The sequence below is a fragment of the Candoia aspera genome, chromosome 3 (assembly GCF_035149785.1).
Source record: "Candoia aspera isolate rCanAsp1 chromosome 3, rCanAsp1.hap2, whole genome shotgun sequence".
NCBI lineage: Eukaryota > Metazoa > Chordata > Lepidosauria > Squamata > Boidae > Candoia > Candoia aspera.
In genome coordinates this window covers 92044875-92063021 of record NC_086155.1, presented here as the reverse complement: position 1 = coordinate 92063021, position 18147 = coordinate 92044875, and the positions used below count along the sequence as shown (strand labels likewise).

Below are 18147 nucleotides of genomic sequence, written 5' to 3'. Positions count from 1 at the left end.
GTGATATTTTTGTTAATCCTGTGGATGCACTGAAGTGAGGTCATATATACCTTGGTGCCCACAGGCACTATGGTGCTGACCTCTGGCTTAGGCGGTGGTTCTTGAAAGCTTTCACTGGTAATATAGTAGTTCATATAAAGAAAAGCAATGGGGACCACTGTATTATTCATTGGTGCCTGTGAAATCACAGATACATCTCCCACATACCTACTACTTATTACTGCCTTGAAAGGTAGCAAAGTCACTTCTGATTATTTTGTGATCTTTACTGTATTATTTTAGGAATGCAACCCTATGCTGAAAATCATCCAATTGAGATATTGCAGAAAATTGGTAGAGACCAACTAGTCGTCAGAAAGAATTATACTGGTGGAATTATCTTGATATACTTGTGGAATATTTCACTAACCTGTGGAATATTTTTACTGGCCTACAGTAGAATTGCTGGTATAAACAAGACATGCATGAAATGATAGATGATAATTAAATAGTATCAAGAGGAAGGCAGGTAGGCAGGCAGAGATAAAAAGGACCACAGTTGTAGAGTACAAAGTTTGTTTGCACAGTCCCTGATTTACATGGTGGCATTTCTAGGAACATGTCTGCCATCTTTATGATAGTTCTGTTTTTGTTTCTCTAATGTATTTTTCCATGTGCTCTTGACTGAGTAAGCACTTGAATTAAGCAGTCATTCTGTTGGCCCAGAGGTAGCACAGATTGGGCATAAGATAAATGAAAGAGTACTTGATCCCACAAGGAGTTCCTTTTGAGTAACAGCTCTCCCAACTTCTCAGAGAAATACTCTCTTCAAAGATTAAAACCAGCAGCATATCTCTTGCATCCCAATGGCATTCTCTCCACTAAAGACAAGATTCCACCAAGAAGTTTTCATGGAGAAGCCTTAATGAAATGAATACATATGAGCAGCCTGAGTTAGCTCTCACAATGGATCCTCTGTCCTGTTCCAAATCTTCCACCCATGACAACTTCATCTTGGCTCATAGTAACATTGGGTCTGCTTCTACCAAGAAAAGCACCTCTACCACTAAACAACAATTTACATTTTTTTCTTCATTGGAATTGGTATCTACTGCTTTTCTTTAGGTAATCCAGCATTTCCCCTCCATTTCTGCCTAACATATCTTCCATATCCAGATCTTTAGAAAATAAGTTTTAATTCACACCAAGGAATGGCACTGGATGAGTTAACCCTAATTTGTGCTTAGTATATGCAACCTGTTTCTTTTACTTTTAAATGGGTAAAGACACACTTCTAAACCACACTTAGCAATTGGAACTTGCCAAGCTAAACCTCAATCATCAACCCACACATCTCCTGTATGATGTTACAGATCATGGGAAGGCAACCTGGTAGCTTTAAAGAATTTCACACAGTCCAGTCTTTGGCCTGTTTTCAAATGTCTACTGCAGGCAACCATTCGAGAACTCTGACAAAAGTGATCTCTTTCTTCCCTGCGTCCTGCTTTGTGAGAAAGAAAAAAAGGAAAGAGAGGAGGACCTCAGAAAGAAAGAGAGAAAAGGAAAGAAGGAAAGAAAACTTTGGCTATCATTGTCATGTATGAAGGTGAAATGTCTCCCAAATGATTGCTGTTGTGGGAACATGGCCATTAACAACAACAAAAGAAGATCCTACCCTAACATTTATTCATGTAATTCAAACTGGTATTCTACTTGGCATTATTACATTTAGAAATCAGTAAATTATAACTTCCATGTATGCAAAAGGTTTTTATAAAATAATCAACATTTCAAATCACAATGGAAATTAGTATCCAGTTTAGGAAGGGAAGAGAAGGGAAGATAGGGAATTAATGGTGTGATTGAAAGAGCAAAAGAATATACACTTGTTTATGTTCTCTTACCTTCCAACTACTTTTATGTCAGAGATTGCATAAAAGTAGCGTGTCAAGTGCTGTGGATCCACATATAATTCCCCAGTTGCTGGCCTGAGCAGTCTTATCCTCAAGTCTGTGACAGTAAAGAAATCTCTTAGGTTCTTGGTTGTATCGAGCTGCCCATAGAGAGAAGCCATATTATGAAGCCGAGGCCCAGCAAAAAATGCAAATCTATCCTTAATCTCAAAGTGGAGGATTTTACTGTTTGCCATGTACCCCATAGAGTATTCTTCTGTGCAAATGATTTCTAGGACTGTCTGTTGAGATAAATCCCTCACTGTTTTTGGTTCCATGTTAAAAGCATTTAGACAGTCTGTAGCATAATACTGGTATGGCTGCCACGTCCGACCATAGTCGAGGGACTTCTCCAGGATCATTAGGTCTGGGCGGCCGGATTCAAAGGTGATGACTATGTTGTCCGTTAGTTCGATGGTTTTGTTCCAATACAGGGTAAGGTTCACTTGGAGAGGCTTTGGGTAACCTTTCCAAGTGGTAGACTGCCAAAAGGTGTAGGGATGCCTTCCTTCGGCATCAAACATCAGTTCGGGCGGATGTGCCAGTTCGTCAATGGTTGCATCACACTCATTGCACATGTAGGGATTCCCCTGGAAAGAAGGGGGAAAAACAACTGTAAGAAGTATGGTCACCAGGATAAAAGATTTCTGAGAGATCAGAGCAACTGGTTTCCATTGCCTATTCAACCTATCAGACAAGAACTGGCAAAAGCTGTATTCTGGAAACAGCAGTTTAGATCAGGGTGGAGAACTGATAGCCCTTAAGTTGCTGAAAATTGTACAGTTTCCAGTAGCCAACACCATTAGCCATGGTGGCTGAGAATACTGGGAACTGTGCAGTAATATCTGGAAAGCCACAGAGTCTCCACCCAAATTTTGGTATTTCAAGGCATTCTTTGATATATGGAGTTACCCTTCACCATTAAATTAATGGAAAGTGGAGGGGTGAGGGTGAAGTTTGCAAATGCTTCTTCAAAACCAAATTACATGAATGCTTTTATTGGGTTCCCTTGAAACTCTTAAACTCTGTAGAATTTTCCTTCAGCTGTGCAAAAGGGAAAGGCTAAGTTGTTCTGAGTTGTCAGTGATTCACCCTGGGACCTCTCTCATGCAAAGAATGGATTCTACCACTGAATCACAGAGACATAATTTTGGATTTTCAAGCTCTTCCTGCAGGCCAAATTTCAATCCTCATTTCTAATAGAAGCTTTGCAAACACATCATTTTATAAAAGGAAAAGAGAAGAATAAAGAGATCAGGTCTATTAAACAAGAATAACAATTTGATATCACAAATAAAAATAAACTTCTCAGATTTTGAATTTCAAGAAGAGTCCAGTTTTCCCATCTGGTCTTTAAATCATCTATGCAATGTCACTGTACAAAGAGCCATGTGGAGGAAATAACTTTTGATGTGGCTGAACAATAATGAGGACAGCTTTTTAGGCAGTGTATCCCCACTTTGCTACTTCATGCTAAAACCCTGTGCCTCTCAACATGGCTACACTAGAACAAATATTACATTTTCTACACAACTGCTAGTCTTAAATGTTGCTTGCTTTTCAGCATTTCTCAAATATTTTGGCCAACTGAGGATACCTAAAATGCTTTTGTTGCAGCATGCAAATGGAAAAATCTAATGTAGAAATAACTATTCTTGTGTATGATAACATTCTTAAAGAGTTAGAAAAGCAAAGAATGTGGCATTGCACATAAACTTCAGCTTGCAAACAAGAAAAAAAAAAGAATTTTAGATATATGGGACAAGATATGCTTGAAAAATTATGGTTACTGTTTGTTGAAATTGTCAAAGATAGTTACATAGCATTCATTGGCCTACTCATAAATAGAAAATCCAAATTATGCAAAATAATTTTAAAAATCAGATGATGAAACATAAGGAAGGAACACCCAGCTTAGCATTAAAGCACATGTTTTGCATGCAGAAGATCCTAGGTTCAATCCTTGGTATTTGAAAGTAGAGTTTGGAAAAATCTAACTTGAAACTCTGGAAAGTTACTATCAGTATTGAGTCAGAAGAAGGCAACTTCCTGTTTTCTTATGACAGGTAGCAAAATTGACTATTCTCAGCATAGAAATTGAATTCCTTGGGTTCAGATTTTATTTTACTTTATTCTCAGATTTCTGACAATAAGAAAATTTCATGAAATCAAAGGCACAGTGCAGCTGTGCTTAAGCACTGATAAATTCCACTGATTCCAGGAGTAAAGAAGGGTTGCATTTTGCTTTGGCAGGATTATAACAGTTATGCAGTTATGTCCAGGTGCAGTTATGTCCAGAATCCAATTTTTCCCCATCATCCCTCAGCATTATATCAATGGCTACATATTACACTACAGCAGTGTAGTTATTTTACAGCTGTATTTCTACCTTATCAGAGTGGACTTCTCCAATAAAACAAAATGCCTGATTTATTTATCAGACAAGAATTCCCTTGCAGTGCCACTTGCTTAAACAAACCTTTCCATACAATTGTGAGCTTAGGAAATGCTAATGTTCCTCTCAGTAGGATTTCAAGATAAAGAATTAATATTCCCTGAGCAAGCTGCTTATAGTCAACTCACAAACAATGGACAACAATGCAATAACACTGGATTTTGCTTTAGAGATGTGCTATGTTCCTTTCAAGGAAAGTATATTGCTTATGAGCACAGTTCATAAAAACAGATCCTTCTAACACAAATGGGTTCAAGCTGATCATACAGGTTGTCGGTATTCTTTTCTAAGACAATGCCAGTTACAGAATGGAACCTCCATTTCCCTTTGCCCTTGGCCTCCAATATATCATACTTAACTGTGTGCTCTTTATGGATGTCTTCCTCTAAAGACATTTACATTGTTCTCTACAAATCATTCTGCTGTGCTGCATACTACAAGCTTAGAGACTTGGTCCAGACATCTGCTTCCATATTAGCTGCTACAGGCTAGCAAACTACTTGACGTAACCCCCCCTCCTCCCCACAACCCCAGTAGCTGATTCTCCAATTTATCAAGGCCAGGTAATCCGCCACTTGATTAGGTAGGTGATGACAACAGCTCAGGCTGGATGGCTGCCTGAGGTGGTAGCTGGAGATATGAACTTCATGTTTATATATAATCTCGCCAATAAACGGACAGCTTTTACTGCAGCTTTTCCTCTGTAGCAAGGTGAAAGTGAATTATTCTCCTCTTGACCTTTTCACACATTAACTTGAGTTGCTGCCACTTTTGCCTTCGCTGCAAAAGGCCATCTCATTTGGAGCCTGGGATAGCTTGAGTATGCTGTTCCAGGAGCATTACAACAGGCTCAAAATCGTGTCTCTTAAATCATCCATGTATCAATCAGATCAGCTGCTGCTGGCAGCCCAAATCCAATGGATTGCTAACCGTGACACATGGCTGCAGTTTAATGCCGACCTTGTTACTGGCAAGCACAGCACAGACGCTGTGACACTTTGAAGAACCCCACAGTCTTACAGATAGATCTGTGGGGAAATGAATTTGCACCATCTTAAGGGACAAGTAAATTGTGGGCCAGCATGTAAGAAACTGCAGAGACACAAGAAAGTGGAAACATTTTCCCTAACTTGTACGGCTTAACAATAACAACATTCCATGCTGGCTTTTGTCCATGAGCTCCAAGAAGCATATATTCCCATTTCACCCCACAACAGTCCTGTGGGGTAGGTTGGGCTGAGAGAGAGAGAGAGAGAGAGAGAGAGCACAAAGTCACCTATGAGCTTCTGTAGCTGAAGATGGACCTAAACCCAGTTTCCTAGAACATCCTGAAAGGATATGTTCTGGAAAAGGGGGGAAAAATGGTATCTCCAACTTACAAAACTTTTCTTCCCAGGGAATTTAAGTAATCTTGAATTCCTTATAGGAGATCATGGTTTCAATGCCTTGCCTGCGCTGCTAAAAGCATCTCTAAAGGCCACTGACAATCTCTCTGTGAATAACAGATGTTGCACATAAGAATTACAGGCAATATATTTACTTAACTGCTGCACTTGAGAAGCATGATTTTATTACCTTATGCTGTAACTGGGCCAGTGGACACATTTGCAATTTGGAGAGTGTGTTATGGAAATTCACAGCATGATTGATTGGTTTAATTTTTATTTTATTAATTCGATTTATATGGCCAACCCCTCTCACCACAGCAACTCTGGGCAGCTAACAACATTTAAAATACAAATACAGACAACATAAAACAGCGACTGAGGTAAACCAATTTGCCACAAATGAACAACTTAACGGGCTATAACTAACCATCTGAACCCCATGTCCGGGAACAGATCCAGGTTTTCAAGGCTTTGAGAAAAGCTGGCAGAGTTAGGGCATCGCTAAACTCAGGGGGAATGCTGCTCCAAAGGGCAGGCACTGTAACAAAAAGGGCACAATTTCTGGGTCCAGAAAGATGGCATTTTTTAAACTAACAGCATGCTTCTCCTACCAGACTGAATGGGACAGGTACAGACAATTGGGGAGAGGTGGTCCTGCAAATAACCTGGCCCCATGCCATGGTCAGTGAGGCCAACTACAAAAAACACCCCATATTAGAAGGCAGATAAACCAATAAAGCATTGGTTTGCAGCTATGCTTCTAAGACCTACCTTTTGTTGCCCCTGAGCACCATGCTGGGAAACCAGGAATTAAGGCACAGTTCCTCTATTTAGATAATACAACCCTTTTGTATGTGCATCAGAAGATTGAACGTGTACGCGGAAGGTGCAGGGCTTGTATTGTGTTGTTGTGACACTTGTTTCATTATTTTAACAAACTCTTGGCTTCTGCAGACGTCTCTGTCCCCAACACTTTCATTTAAACGTTTAAAGGAATTCTGGCTATTAAAAAAAACATCTGTCTGTTGCAGTAACATGGAGAAGTTATGAAACATGGTGTTACGAAGAATGGCTAAAAGAACTTAGTATGTTTAGCCTTAGGAAGAGAAGGGAAAGGGGAGACATGACAGCAGTCTTCCAATACATGAAGGGATGTCACAGGGCAGAGGGTGTGGATTTATTCTCCAGAGCACCAGAGGGAAGACAAAAAACAATGCGTGGAAGCTTAACAGAGCAACAGAGCTGAACTAAGGAAGAACTTCCTGACTGTGACAGCTATTCTCTGGAACAGCCTGACTCCTTAAGTTATGGGTGCACCATCCCTGGAGGTTTTCAAGAAAAGAGTGGACAGGCATTTGTCTGGGATGGTATGAGGATTCCTGCACTGGGCTGGGGGATGGACTAGATCACCCTCAAGATCCCTTTCAATTCTACAACTCTATGAATTGTGAACCTGCCCTTTATTTATTTGTCCAGTCGTGTATTCTATTAACATTTTTTCTTTATTTTTCTAAAGATACTTTCTGGTTTTCTTTGCATTGCCTTTCCTTAAACCACCCACCCCCATTTGTCTTTACGTTACTTGTGTAGGCTGTTTTCAGTGTATTTTGGTTTAGAAAAGAACATATATAAAGAGAAAATATAAAGAGGAAACACTGAGGGACTCTTTTTCAGGAAACATCCCCAAATGGAGGGTAGTGATTGTGACAACATCTCTGTGAGATGCTGCACTTCCCCAAACTGCTCTCCAGCCCTGGAGAGTTAAAATGTTATATACTGAGCAGTTAAATGCAGTTTCTTCAGCTGCATGGTAACAAGCTCCTTTTATTACTATGAGATCACTTTATATCTAAGTGAGAGAAGAATCTGTAGTATAATTAATCTTCCCCTTTCCCACTAATTACTACCATATTTCTTACCACTTCCTTACCTTGGGGTTTCAAACCTTTTCAATCATCCACCACTGGGTGATCCAAATTTCCAATAATGGCTTCTACCCTTCTCACTAGACAAGTCATTACAAACATAAAAACATATACATACACATAAACACAAACACACTACAAAAATATTAATGAATCCTGCCTTCTCTAGAGATGTTTTGTGCCTGATTTAGGGCATATCTACCCAATTAAGCAAAAAAAAATTTCTCATTTATTTTCCCATCTTTATTTCAGCAACTCAAGATGACATACATAGTGCTCCCATCTGCTTCCCCTTACAACAACAACTTTGTGAGATAGGTTAGGCTGAGAAAGAATGACTGGCCCAAAGTTATCCAGGAAGCTTTCATGACCAAGGTTCAACTAGAACCTGGTTCTCCACACTCCTAATCCAAGACCTCAACTAATATACTATACTAGCTCTCTCAATGGTACAGCTACACTAGCCGGAAAAACACTAGCAGGGAGAAACAGCTTTGTTCTGGTATAAAGTCTTACTCTGTCCCTATTTTAAAAATGTGGCTTACTATTACAAAGGAAAGTAGACTTGTATTAAATAACTAAGGCATGTTAAAGGCAAAGTGAACCTTTTAATTCTCACTGGTTCTGTGGGAGATCTACAGCACATGAAGTATGAGACTTAAAGCATGAACTTTAAAAGCAGACTATTGTGCGGGTAGGCAATCTGGTGTCCTCCAGATATTTACAATGCTCAAAAGTCCCTCCATTGGACTTATGGTAGAGGCTGATAGTAACTAAAGTCCAAAACAAGTGAAGAATATCTGGTAGTTTTTCTGTAGTTTATTGTGGGAAACTGGTCTTGCAATATTTCCAACATTTATTTCTTTATTTATCTATCATATTTGTATAGCTGCCCTTCTTACTTATAGTGACTCTGGGCGGTGTACATAATAAAAACAAAACACATAAAAACTATTAAAACTGCAATTTAAATTAGAATAGAAACAAGCTAAAGAGAAAAAGACAAAATGGTGGCAAAGCGTACCAAGAGTGCATCAGTTAACCATCATACAACCATCTAAGAGGCTCCGCTCTATCATGGGATCCCCAAGCTCATTGACAAAACCATGTTTAGAAGGCCTTCTGGAAGGCCAACAGGATTGGGCCCAGTCTCACCTCAGGGCATAATTCTAAATGAGTAATTTTCACATACTGGAGAGATACAGCAGGGAAATGCAATTTCTAAAAATATGTAATCATTATTACCCATCCAGATTTGTGCATTTGTTACAAGAAATACTATAGACATTGTCCAATAATGGTCTATGACATTAATACAATCAGCTGTTTACAGAATTCAGTTAATATACCAAGGATGACCCTATTTAGACAGACTGCAGTTATCCACACCCTGATAAAATTCCTGTCCAGATTATTGCAATGCTGACTGAAAACAGTGCAAAACAGAGTCGTAAGCCTGGCCATTTTGAATCGCTCGTTCCAGTATGCAGTTATTATATATTGGCTGCTAGTCAATTTCTTCACCTAATTAGCATAAGGTGAAGGTTGGCCTTTACATCCCACAATTGTTTAGGACCAGTTTAATTGAAGGAGTATCTTTCTCATAGTTTCCTACAGATTGTGAAGATCTCTTTGGAGGTTCATCTCTGTGGAGATGCCACTGTCCACAAACATACATTAGGTGGTGAACAGGAACTACTCTACCCTAACCCTTCATCTGTGGAATGCCTTCTTTAGGGAGGTCTGCCTATATGTAGCAACCAACTAACATTTTTCTCTTTAACACTTTATCAACTTTTATTACTGGTTTCCTCAATGACTTTCTAATTGCTTTGTTGTTCTTGTTTTTATGTTTGTAAACTACCCTGACAGCATTTTCCCTAATTAATTATTGCAATAAATGATTTCTATTTTTTTTTCAGAAAAAAAGAAAAGCTGTAAATTTGGCACCCCTAACTTAGAAGAACTGTCCTCAGGAATGATATCCAGATCACCGATATCAAATTAATTGCTGTATATTCAAATGCTGTTTGAATTGCTCTTAGAGATGTCTTCTTATATTAATTTGCTTGGAAGCAAGCCCTATTGATGTCAATGGGTTTTGCTTCTGGTGATATGGGACTGCACTGTAAACATTTCCTGTCAGTCCTAGTGACTGCCTGGACAAGTTTTCTTGGCCATATTTTCGGAAGTGGCTCGCCACTTCCTTCTTCTGAGGGCTGAGAGAGAGTGACTGGCCCAAGTAACCCAGTTAGCTTCAAGTCTAAGGCAGGAGTAGAACTCACATTCTCTTGGATTCTAGCCTGCTTCTTTAACCACTATACCAAACTGGCATTTATTTATTTATTTAGACTCATAATAATATCTAAATGGATAGGAGGGTAGTCAGAAAAATGGAACATGTTCATATTGCTACTAGGTTCCTGATAGTTAACCCAAACAGGAGAACATCCCAGGTGCCTCAAAAGGCAGCAACAGCAGCATCTACCTGATCAGAAATCTAAGCAGGGTCATGCCTGGTTGGTACTTGGCAAAGAGATAGCCGGGGTGTTCTAGAAGTGAAAGCTAGGTTGGGAAGTTGAAGAAACATCCCAGGAGAAGGCAATGGCAAACCATTCCTGTATTATTGCCAAAAAACACTACATGGACATATTCTTGTAGTCCCTAAGAGTGGAGCTCAGTTGCAGAGAGCCTGTTCCTTTCCACATCTAAACCATCAAGACACAGTCCACCAAAACAGAGACATTTTATTGCTATTGCGAATATTAAATATTTTTCATTCTTGGCTGCTTTGTGCCCTGGTTTCATTGTTTTTCCTGCATGCATCCTGAACAAAACATGTTTCTGCATGCTTCTAACTAACCTATATATTACATGAAATGTGGAAAAATTAAAAACAACACAAGTTAGAAGCAAAACGGCAAATGTGCAAAACTGATATTAACTTGATGATTAAACAGTCAATTTAATTCATTCAGGGATGGTATCACAAATAACCTTACCTTTGCTTCCTTTGTTTTTTTTTTCTTTTAAAAAACTTTCTCCTTTAAAAAAAAGTCTAAATGCTGTCAACTCTATTGAGAATTCTACATTCTAAATACATGTAAATATGCACTTTAAAGGAGGAGATCAGGATTAAACAAATCATACCTTGCCTTAAAATTAAGCCAGCAAATGAGAGGGTTTCAAAGTACGTCAGCATATGGCTTTTCTGAGTGACTATTAACTTACATCCCACGTTCTCCCTCCTGAAGAGAAAAGCTATTTTATCTGCAGGTCAAGGATATCAGAACATAGAAAATCAAAGTTACCGAACAGTAAATTTATATTAAGTCATTCTGCCAGTTGGTTTGGTTTCCTAAAACAAACAGTTCCGAAATCCTGAACGTTGTGTGTGATTCTTTCTGTTGAAAAGGCTACCCATATACATCACATGCTAGAAAACAACATGCTTTATGAAATGGATAATCTAGATTACAGGCTGTTATGTCTCCAAAAATGCTGCTAACTCCACTGCAGCAGTGGAATGGCACAGGCAGGAACTAGAAAGAGTATTAACCATCTGATTGGGAAGAAATCGGCTGACCTTTTTGATCTTTGAAGAGGTGAGATGAAACCCCAGGAATCTAGTTGTGGGATACTTAAGACTCAAAAAAAAAAAAGTATAAAGATCTCCTAAAGATTAAAAAAACAACAGGCTATAAGACAGAATTGGAGTAATTTAATTTTAGCAGCGAAGACAGGACACCCTGGAGAAGATGCTGATGCTAGGGAGAGTGGAGGGCAAAAGGAAGAGGGGCCGACCAAGGGCAAGGTGGATGGATGATATTCTAGAGGTGACGGACTCGTCCCTGGGGGAGCTGGGGGTGTTGACGACCGACAGGAAGCTCTGGTGTGGGCTGGTCCGTGAAGTCACGAAGAGTCGGAAGTGACTAAACGAATAAACAACAACAACAACAATTTTAGCAGCAAAGCTTAAGAATTCCACTTGGTTCTGGTGTTTAATAAATCAGGCACTTACAGATAGACGTTATGGCCCTATTACACAAATATCTGCAGATAAATGGGAGGATCATTTTAAGAACATCTTTAAAAGGGAATCTGCTGTAATTGCAGATGTGATCCCCTCCTGTAACGACCTCCCAGATTGGCCGCCAGTATCCATAGCTGAGGTTAAAGATCTCATTGCCCAACTAAAACCAGGTAAAGCATCTGGAGGTGATTTTATCCCCCCAGAATTAATAAGGGAAAATAAAGACTGGTGGGCCCCAGTTCTGTCCACCTTGTTCACACACATTAATAACACAGGACATTTCCCATCAGACTGGAATCAGGCCATCGTTGTACCAATGTACAAAAATAAAGGAAATAGACTCGTCCCTACAAATTATAGGCCTATTAGTTTATTAAACACAATAAATGAACTTTATGCCAGATTTTTATATTCAAAGTTAGTGGATTGGGTACAAAACAAAAATATTATTGCTGAAGAACAGGCCGGATTTAGAGAGGAACATTCAACGCTAGACCATTGTTTGGTCCTTCACCATCTGGCAGAAAAATATTCCTCCCCCTCTTGTGGTTCCCTTTTTGCAAACTTTGTTGATTTTAAGTCAGCTTTTGACCTAATACCAAGGGAGAGATGGTGGGATATTCTGAGACATTCCATGACTGATAAAAGGCTGTTAGCTCTTATTCAGTCGTTTCATTCAAATACCTCCCTGAAAATTAGATGCACCCCCTGGGGACATGATTTTTAGCTGTCCCAACTTATAGAGGTGTAAGACAAGGCTGCATATTAGCTCCATTACTTTTCAATTTGTATCTAAATCCAATAATTCAAGCGCTTGCTGTTCCAGCCCATCATCCACCTATTTTGGCTGATCGTGCAATTCCAGCGTTATTGTATACCGATGATGTAGTCATTATGCCTACCTCACAAGTGGGAATGAGAAAAGCACTTAGGGCACTAGCTTTATTTTGCACAGATCAAAAACTTTCAATAAATTATGAGAAAACTAAAGTTTTAGTTTTTGCTTGACATCAATATAAGGTTCACAAACGGCAAATAAATGGGACCCCAACTGAACAGGTGCGCACTGTTGAGGTTTTCCTACTAACAGATTAAGACTGCTATATGTGCCTAATCATTTTGGCCGGGTTAAAAGGTTGTATTAGATTGTCTCCTCTCACGTGCTTTATGCAAAATAGCCTGGGGGGAGAAAACCTGCCCGGACTTGTTTCTGACTTCCTCTTTTCTCTCTGCCGGCAATGTAGGCAAGCAAGGCTTGCTCCAAAGGGAGATAAGTCCTTTAAATGTTTTGCTTTTGTTTTTGCTTTCTGTAAATAAATTATTTTTATAGAAATGCTTGGTGTGTGACTTTTTTGACCTCTCCTGGGCTAAAGGCTTTCCCAGCATCTGCCAACAGGTTATGTGCCCAGTAAACAACCCAGTAAAACCCAGAGAGAAAAGAGAGATCAACTCCACACCTCATGCACAATTTAAAGGCAGGTAGCAAAGACCTGTGAAGATTTTCTTTGGAGCCACCTGGAGATTTTCCAGCAACTGCCGGTCTGCAGGACGAAGAAGCTAGCTGAGGTGACTTGCAAAAGAAGGAAGAAGCCATGGCTACCTCCCAGCCCTCAGCGATGCCTCTGGAGCGCCTATCAGAGACCAACTATTTGAATTGGGCCCTGAAGATGGAGATGTATCTTCGCAGAGAGAATCTTTGGCTGCCAATTGGTGAGCAAAGCCCCCAAATCCCAGTGCTGAATGGCTGAGACAGGATGAGCGGGCTAGAGCCACCATTATCCTGGGAGTTGAGGACAATCAGCTAGTCCACGTGCGAGGCATGCAGTCTGCAAAGCAACTTTGGGATGCTTTGAGAGACTTATATGTAAAGGCAACAGCAGGGAGTAAAGTTACTCTGACGAAAAAGCTGTATAGAGCCTACCTTGCAGAAGGAGATAGCCTTCCTGAGCACCTGCATTATATTCAGCAGCTGTTTGTTGAGTTGCAGGAGAGAGGAATGGAATTTACACCTCTCACAAAATCATATATCCTCCTGTCCTCACTAAATGAAACGTGGGACACGCTGATTTGTACCCTGGAGGCTATGCCTGAAGCAGACCTCACTCCATCGTATGTTACACAGCGCTTACTCGCTGAATGGGAGAAGAGAGAGGAAAGATCCCCCCCCATCTCTTCTGGAAAGCTGCAAGACCAGAAAATGAAGGAAAAGAAGGGAAAGGAACCTGAGGCCACAGCGCTAGCAAGCCAGCGATGCTTCACTTGTGGTTCAGCTGGACATTTGCAAAGAGACTGTGCCATGAGACCCAAGAGTAGAAAGACAGAGAAGAAGAACACAAGGGCAACACAGAAGAAGGCTCCTCAGACAACCCAGATTGCACAGGTTGCTGAGAAGGGTAATTCTGATGTATGGGTGTTAGATTCTGGGGCCAATTGTCATTTATGTAAAAGCTCTTTTGTGTCACTGTCTAAAACTGAAAGACAAAGTGTATCTTTGGCTGATGGGTCTGTGACCAAAATTATGGGACAAGGTGACTTGTATTTATCCTGCTTAGGAGAAACTGTAAAAGGTGTGTTGTATGTGCCAAATTTACAATCAAACCTTTTACCTGTGGCACAATTGGCTGCAACAGGGTATGTCATAACATTTAAGAAAAATGGTTGTGAGATACGAAAAAATGGGAAATAGTGTGCTACTGGTATGTTAAAAGACTCCTTGTACATTGTGCAAAATGCAAGGAAGCCAAGCTGCAAGGCTGCAGTTGGCAACACACCATATCATGACCAATGTGTACACCTGATGCACAGGAGATTTGGTCATGCTAATTTCAAATATATAGCACAAATGCCACAGCTGTGTGCTGACCTAAAGATAAAACCCTGTGATAAATACTTAGACTGTGTAGTTTGCAAAGAATGCAAAACACTAAAAGCTCCTGTGAGTAAGCACAGTGACAGAGTTACAACTAGACCTTTGGAAATTGTACACTCTGACATTATTGGTCCTTTTGCTCCAAGTCTTGGACAAGCAAGGTATGCAATGACCATCACTGATGATTTCTCAAGATACACATTTATCTACATCTTAAAACATAAAGATGAGGCATTTGAGAAATTTAAAAGTTTTGTGACATGGGCAAATGGAAAATTCCCTAGGCCTGTATCTTCACTCCAATGTGATAGAGGAGGAGAATACCTTTCTCACAAATTCAGAAGGTTCCTAGTGGAAAAGGGGATAGAACAAATTCTTTCTAACCCTTACACCCCTCAGCAAAATGGTGTTGCTGAAAGAAAGGGCAGAACCTTGCAAAATGCGATGGAATGCATGTTAAAAGATTCATGATTATCTTTTAAGTATTGGGGAGAGGCAATATCAACTGCCACTTATGTTCAGAACAGGTTGTATAACTCTATGATTCAGGACACTCCATTCCATTTGTTTTATGGTGTGAAACCAAAGGTAAGCCATCTTAGAGTGTTTGGTAGCACTGCATGGGTTCACATTCCAAAACAGCAGAGAAGGAAAGGAGGCCCCACAACAAAGAAAGCCATCTTTGTTGGCTATGAACAAAGCCAGAGGAGCTACAGGTTCATAATGGGAGAGAAATTAATAATTAGCAAAAGCGCTTCTTTTGCTGAACAAAACTGGGGGAGATTAAATTCTAGCTCTCCAGTTGAACTGACCACCACAAGAGAACAGCAAGGACTTGCTGATGGTGATCTTATGCCTGATGAGGACATTAAACCAGAAAAGCAAACTGAAGATCTGTCTGATGAGATAGATGCTTCTCAGGAAAGTGATAGGAGTCAAAATTTAAGCCCTGTATTATCTCGCAGATCTCAGAGGAGTAATAAAGGCGTTCCTCCATCATGTTTTCAGGCTGAAACAGTAAAGGCTTTTCACATATTCACAGAATCTGAGTCTTTAGAACAAGTGAATGCTTTACCACCTGAGATTGCACAAAATTGGCATTCTGCCATGCAACAGGAGTTAGCATCCTTGAAAGAAAATAAAACATGGAAACTGGTAAATCTACCTCCCAATGAACGCTGTCTGGGTTGTAGGTGGGTTTTCAAACTGAAAAGGGATGCTGATGGCAAAATCCAAAAATATAAAGCAAGGTTGGTTGCAAAAGGGTTCACTCAAAGGAAAGATTTAGACTTTGACAAGACTTTTGCACCAGTTACTAAAGGTGAATCAATTAGATTACTGTTAAAAGTTGCTGCACTCAAGGGAATGTCAGTTAACCACTATGACATTCAAACTGCATTTCTCTATGGTGATTTAGACCACAGATTATACATGCAGCAACCCCCTGGCTATGAAAAAGGGGAGAATCTAGTCTGTGAACTGCAGAAGTCAATCTATGGGTTAAAACAAGCTGCTAGATCCTGGAACCAAAAAGTAGATGAAAAACTGCAGAATTTTGGTTTTGAAAAAGGAAAAGCAGATCCCTGTGTATATATGAAGAAGGACAAACAAGGCTGTATGTATCTGTGCATTTATGTTGATGATTTGCTGCTGTTCACATCAACAGAAAAACAAAGGCTTGATTTTGAAGCCTGCATGAAAAGGCATTTCACATTAAAAAGCCTTGGAATTATAACAACCTAGGTTTGGAAAAACACAGGAAGAAGAATGGTAGCTTTCTGTTAAACCAAAGGGGAGATAATGGTAAAGTAATGTGTATGGAAAGACATATAAAGTCAGAGAAGATTGGTTTGCAACTTAATCTATAGTATAAAAAGGGGAGTGTTGAGGTTTTCCTACTAACAGATTAAGACTGCTAATCATGTGCCTAATCATTTTGGCCGGGTTAAAAGGTTGTATTAGATTGTCTCCTCTCACGTGCTTCATGCAAAATAGCCTGGGGGGAGAAAACCTGCCCGGACTTGTTTCTCACTTCCTCTTTTCTCTCTGCCGGCAATGTCGGCAAGCAAGGCTTGCTCCAAAGGGAGCTAAGTCCTTTAAATGTTTTGCTTTTGTTTTTGCTTTCTGTAAATAAATTATTTTTATAGAAATGCTTGGTGTGTGACTTTTTTGACCTCTCCTGGGCTAAAGGCTTTCCCAGCATCTGCCAACACGCACCTCTAAATACCTTGGAGTGCAGTTCCATGCTTCCTTATCCTGGAACACTCATTTTCTATACCGGGCAAGTGTTGCACAGAGTACCGCATCAGCTATTACAAGATTCTATCATTCCAAAGGAACCCATTATATTCCTGCAGCTTGCAAGGTCTTTCAGGCTAAGGTAGTCCCTCAGCTTCTCTATGGCTCTCAAATCTGCTCCCTTGCTAAGCTCAGTTCTATTGAAACCATCCAGAATAAGTTTATTAGAGCCATATTGATGGCACCAAAATGTATCAAAAATGCCATCCAATGGGTAGAAATAGGTATATTCTCATTGGATGCCAGAGCATGGTTCCTTCTTTTGATCTTCTGGTTAAAGCTAATTATGTTGCCTATAGGTTTAGCCCAATTAATATTTAGAGATCATTTTAAGTCATCTTGGCTAAAAAAAGCCTTAGACAAAATTAAATTGTTGGGCTTCTCTATGGAAAGTCTGTGCTCATCAGGATAGGATAACGCTAGAACCGCCCTGAAACAATGAATCTGGAATATAGATCTACAAACAAATTTAAGTAAGGTGTTACACCCCAATATCCGCCAATTGCTTCTGGAAGGGTTCATTCCAGCTTCTTATCTATCATCTATCATAATTTTGAAGTTTCGTAAAGCTTTTACTTTAGCCAGGCTGGACGCATTGCCCTCAGCAGTCCTTTTCGGATGTTTTAAGGGTACTCCCATGCACCTTCGGCTATGTCCATGTGGAGACCATTCAATAGAAACTCTAAGCCATATGCTATTATATTGTTCCCTATATAAGGACTCTAGACAGAGCCTTATATATCCATTACTGAAGAAATTTCCAGGTAGGGAGAGTGACTTCTACCTAATTCTACTTCTTTCAGATAAGGACCCGAAAATATCCTCCCAGGTTGCCCAGTTTTGTGCTACCATCTGCACAATACACCGCACCATCACTTAGATTTGAAATTTTTAACACAGTATTTTATTTTCATTCATTTAGTATTTTTATTTTAAATAATTTTTGGATCATAGCATATTGATTGCTTCTGTTTTTACGTACCTATATGTATTAATGTAAGATTATTATTATGTATAGTTTTATTGTGTCTGGCCTTAGGGCTGTAATAAACATGATTTAGTTGTGGGGTATACTAATCTGCCTAACTTGCCCTCACTAATTTTCAGGAAAAAAAATGAAAAGGGGGTCAACAGGAGCAGCAGACAAAGCATAGATCAAGAGTATGTATGGGAAGGGCAAATAGCTAGGGCAGAATGGTGAAAATGGCATTAAGCTCAGGCTGAAATAAACTCCTTCACTCCCCAGTG

At 39.8% G+C, this 18147-nt stretch overlaps 1 protein-coding gene across 4 annotated transcripts in view; it reads right to left on the bottom strand.

Annotated features, from left to right (window-relative positions):
• NTNG1 (netrin G1) overlaps positions 1–18147 on the bottom strand; it is a 234523-nt gene that overhangs the window by 137656 nt on the left and 78720 nt on the right. For all 4 annotated transcript variants that reach the window (XM_063298352.1, XM_063298351.1, XM_063298354.1 and 1 more), the window contains exon 2: positions 1884–2521. In XM_063298352.1, coding sequence (XP_063154422.1) covers positions 1884–2521 — 638 coding nt within the window. The remainder of the gene's footprint in view (positions 1–1883; positions 2522–18147) is intronic.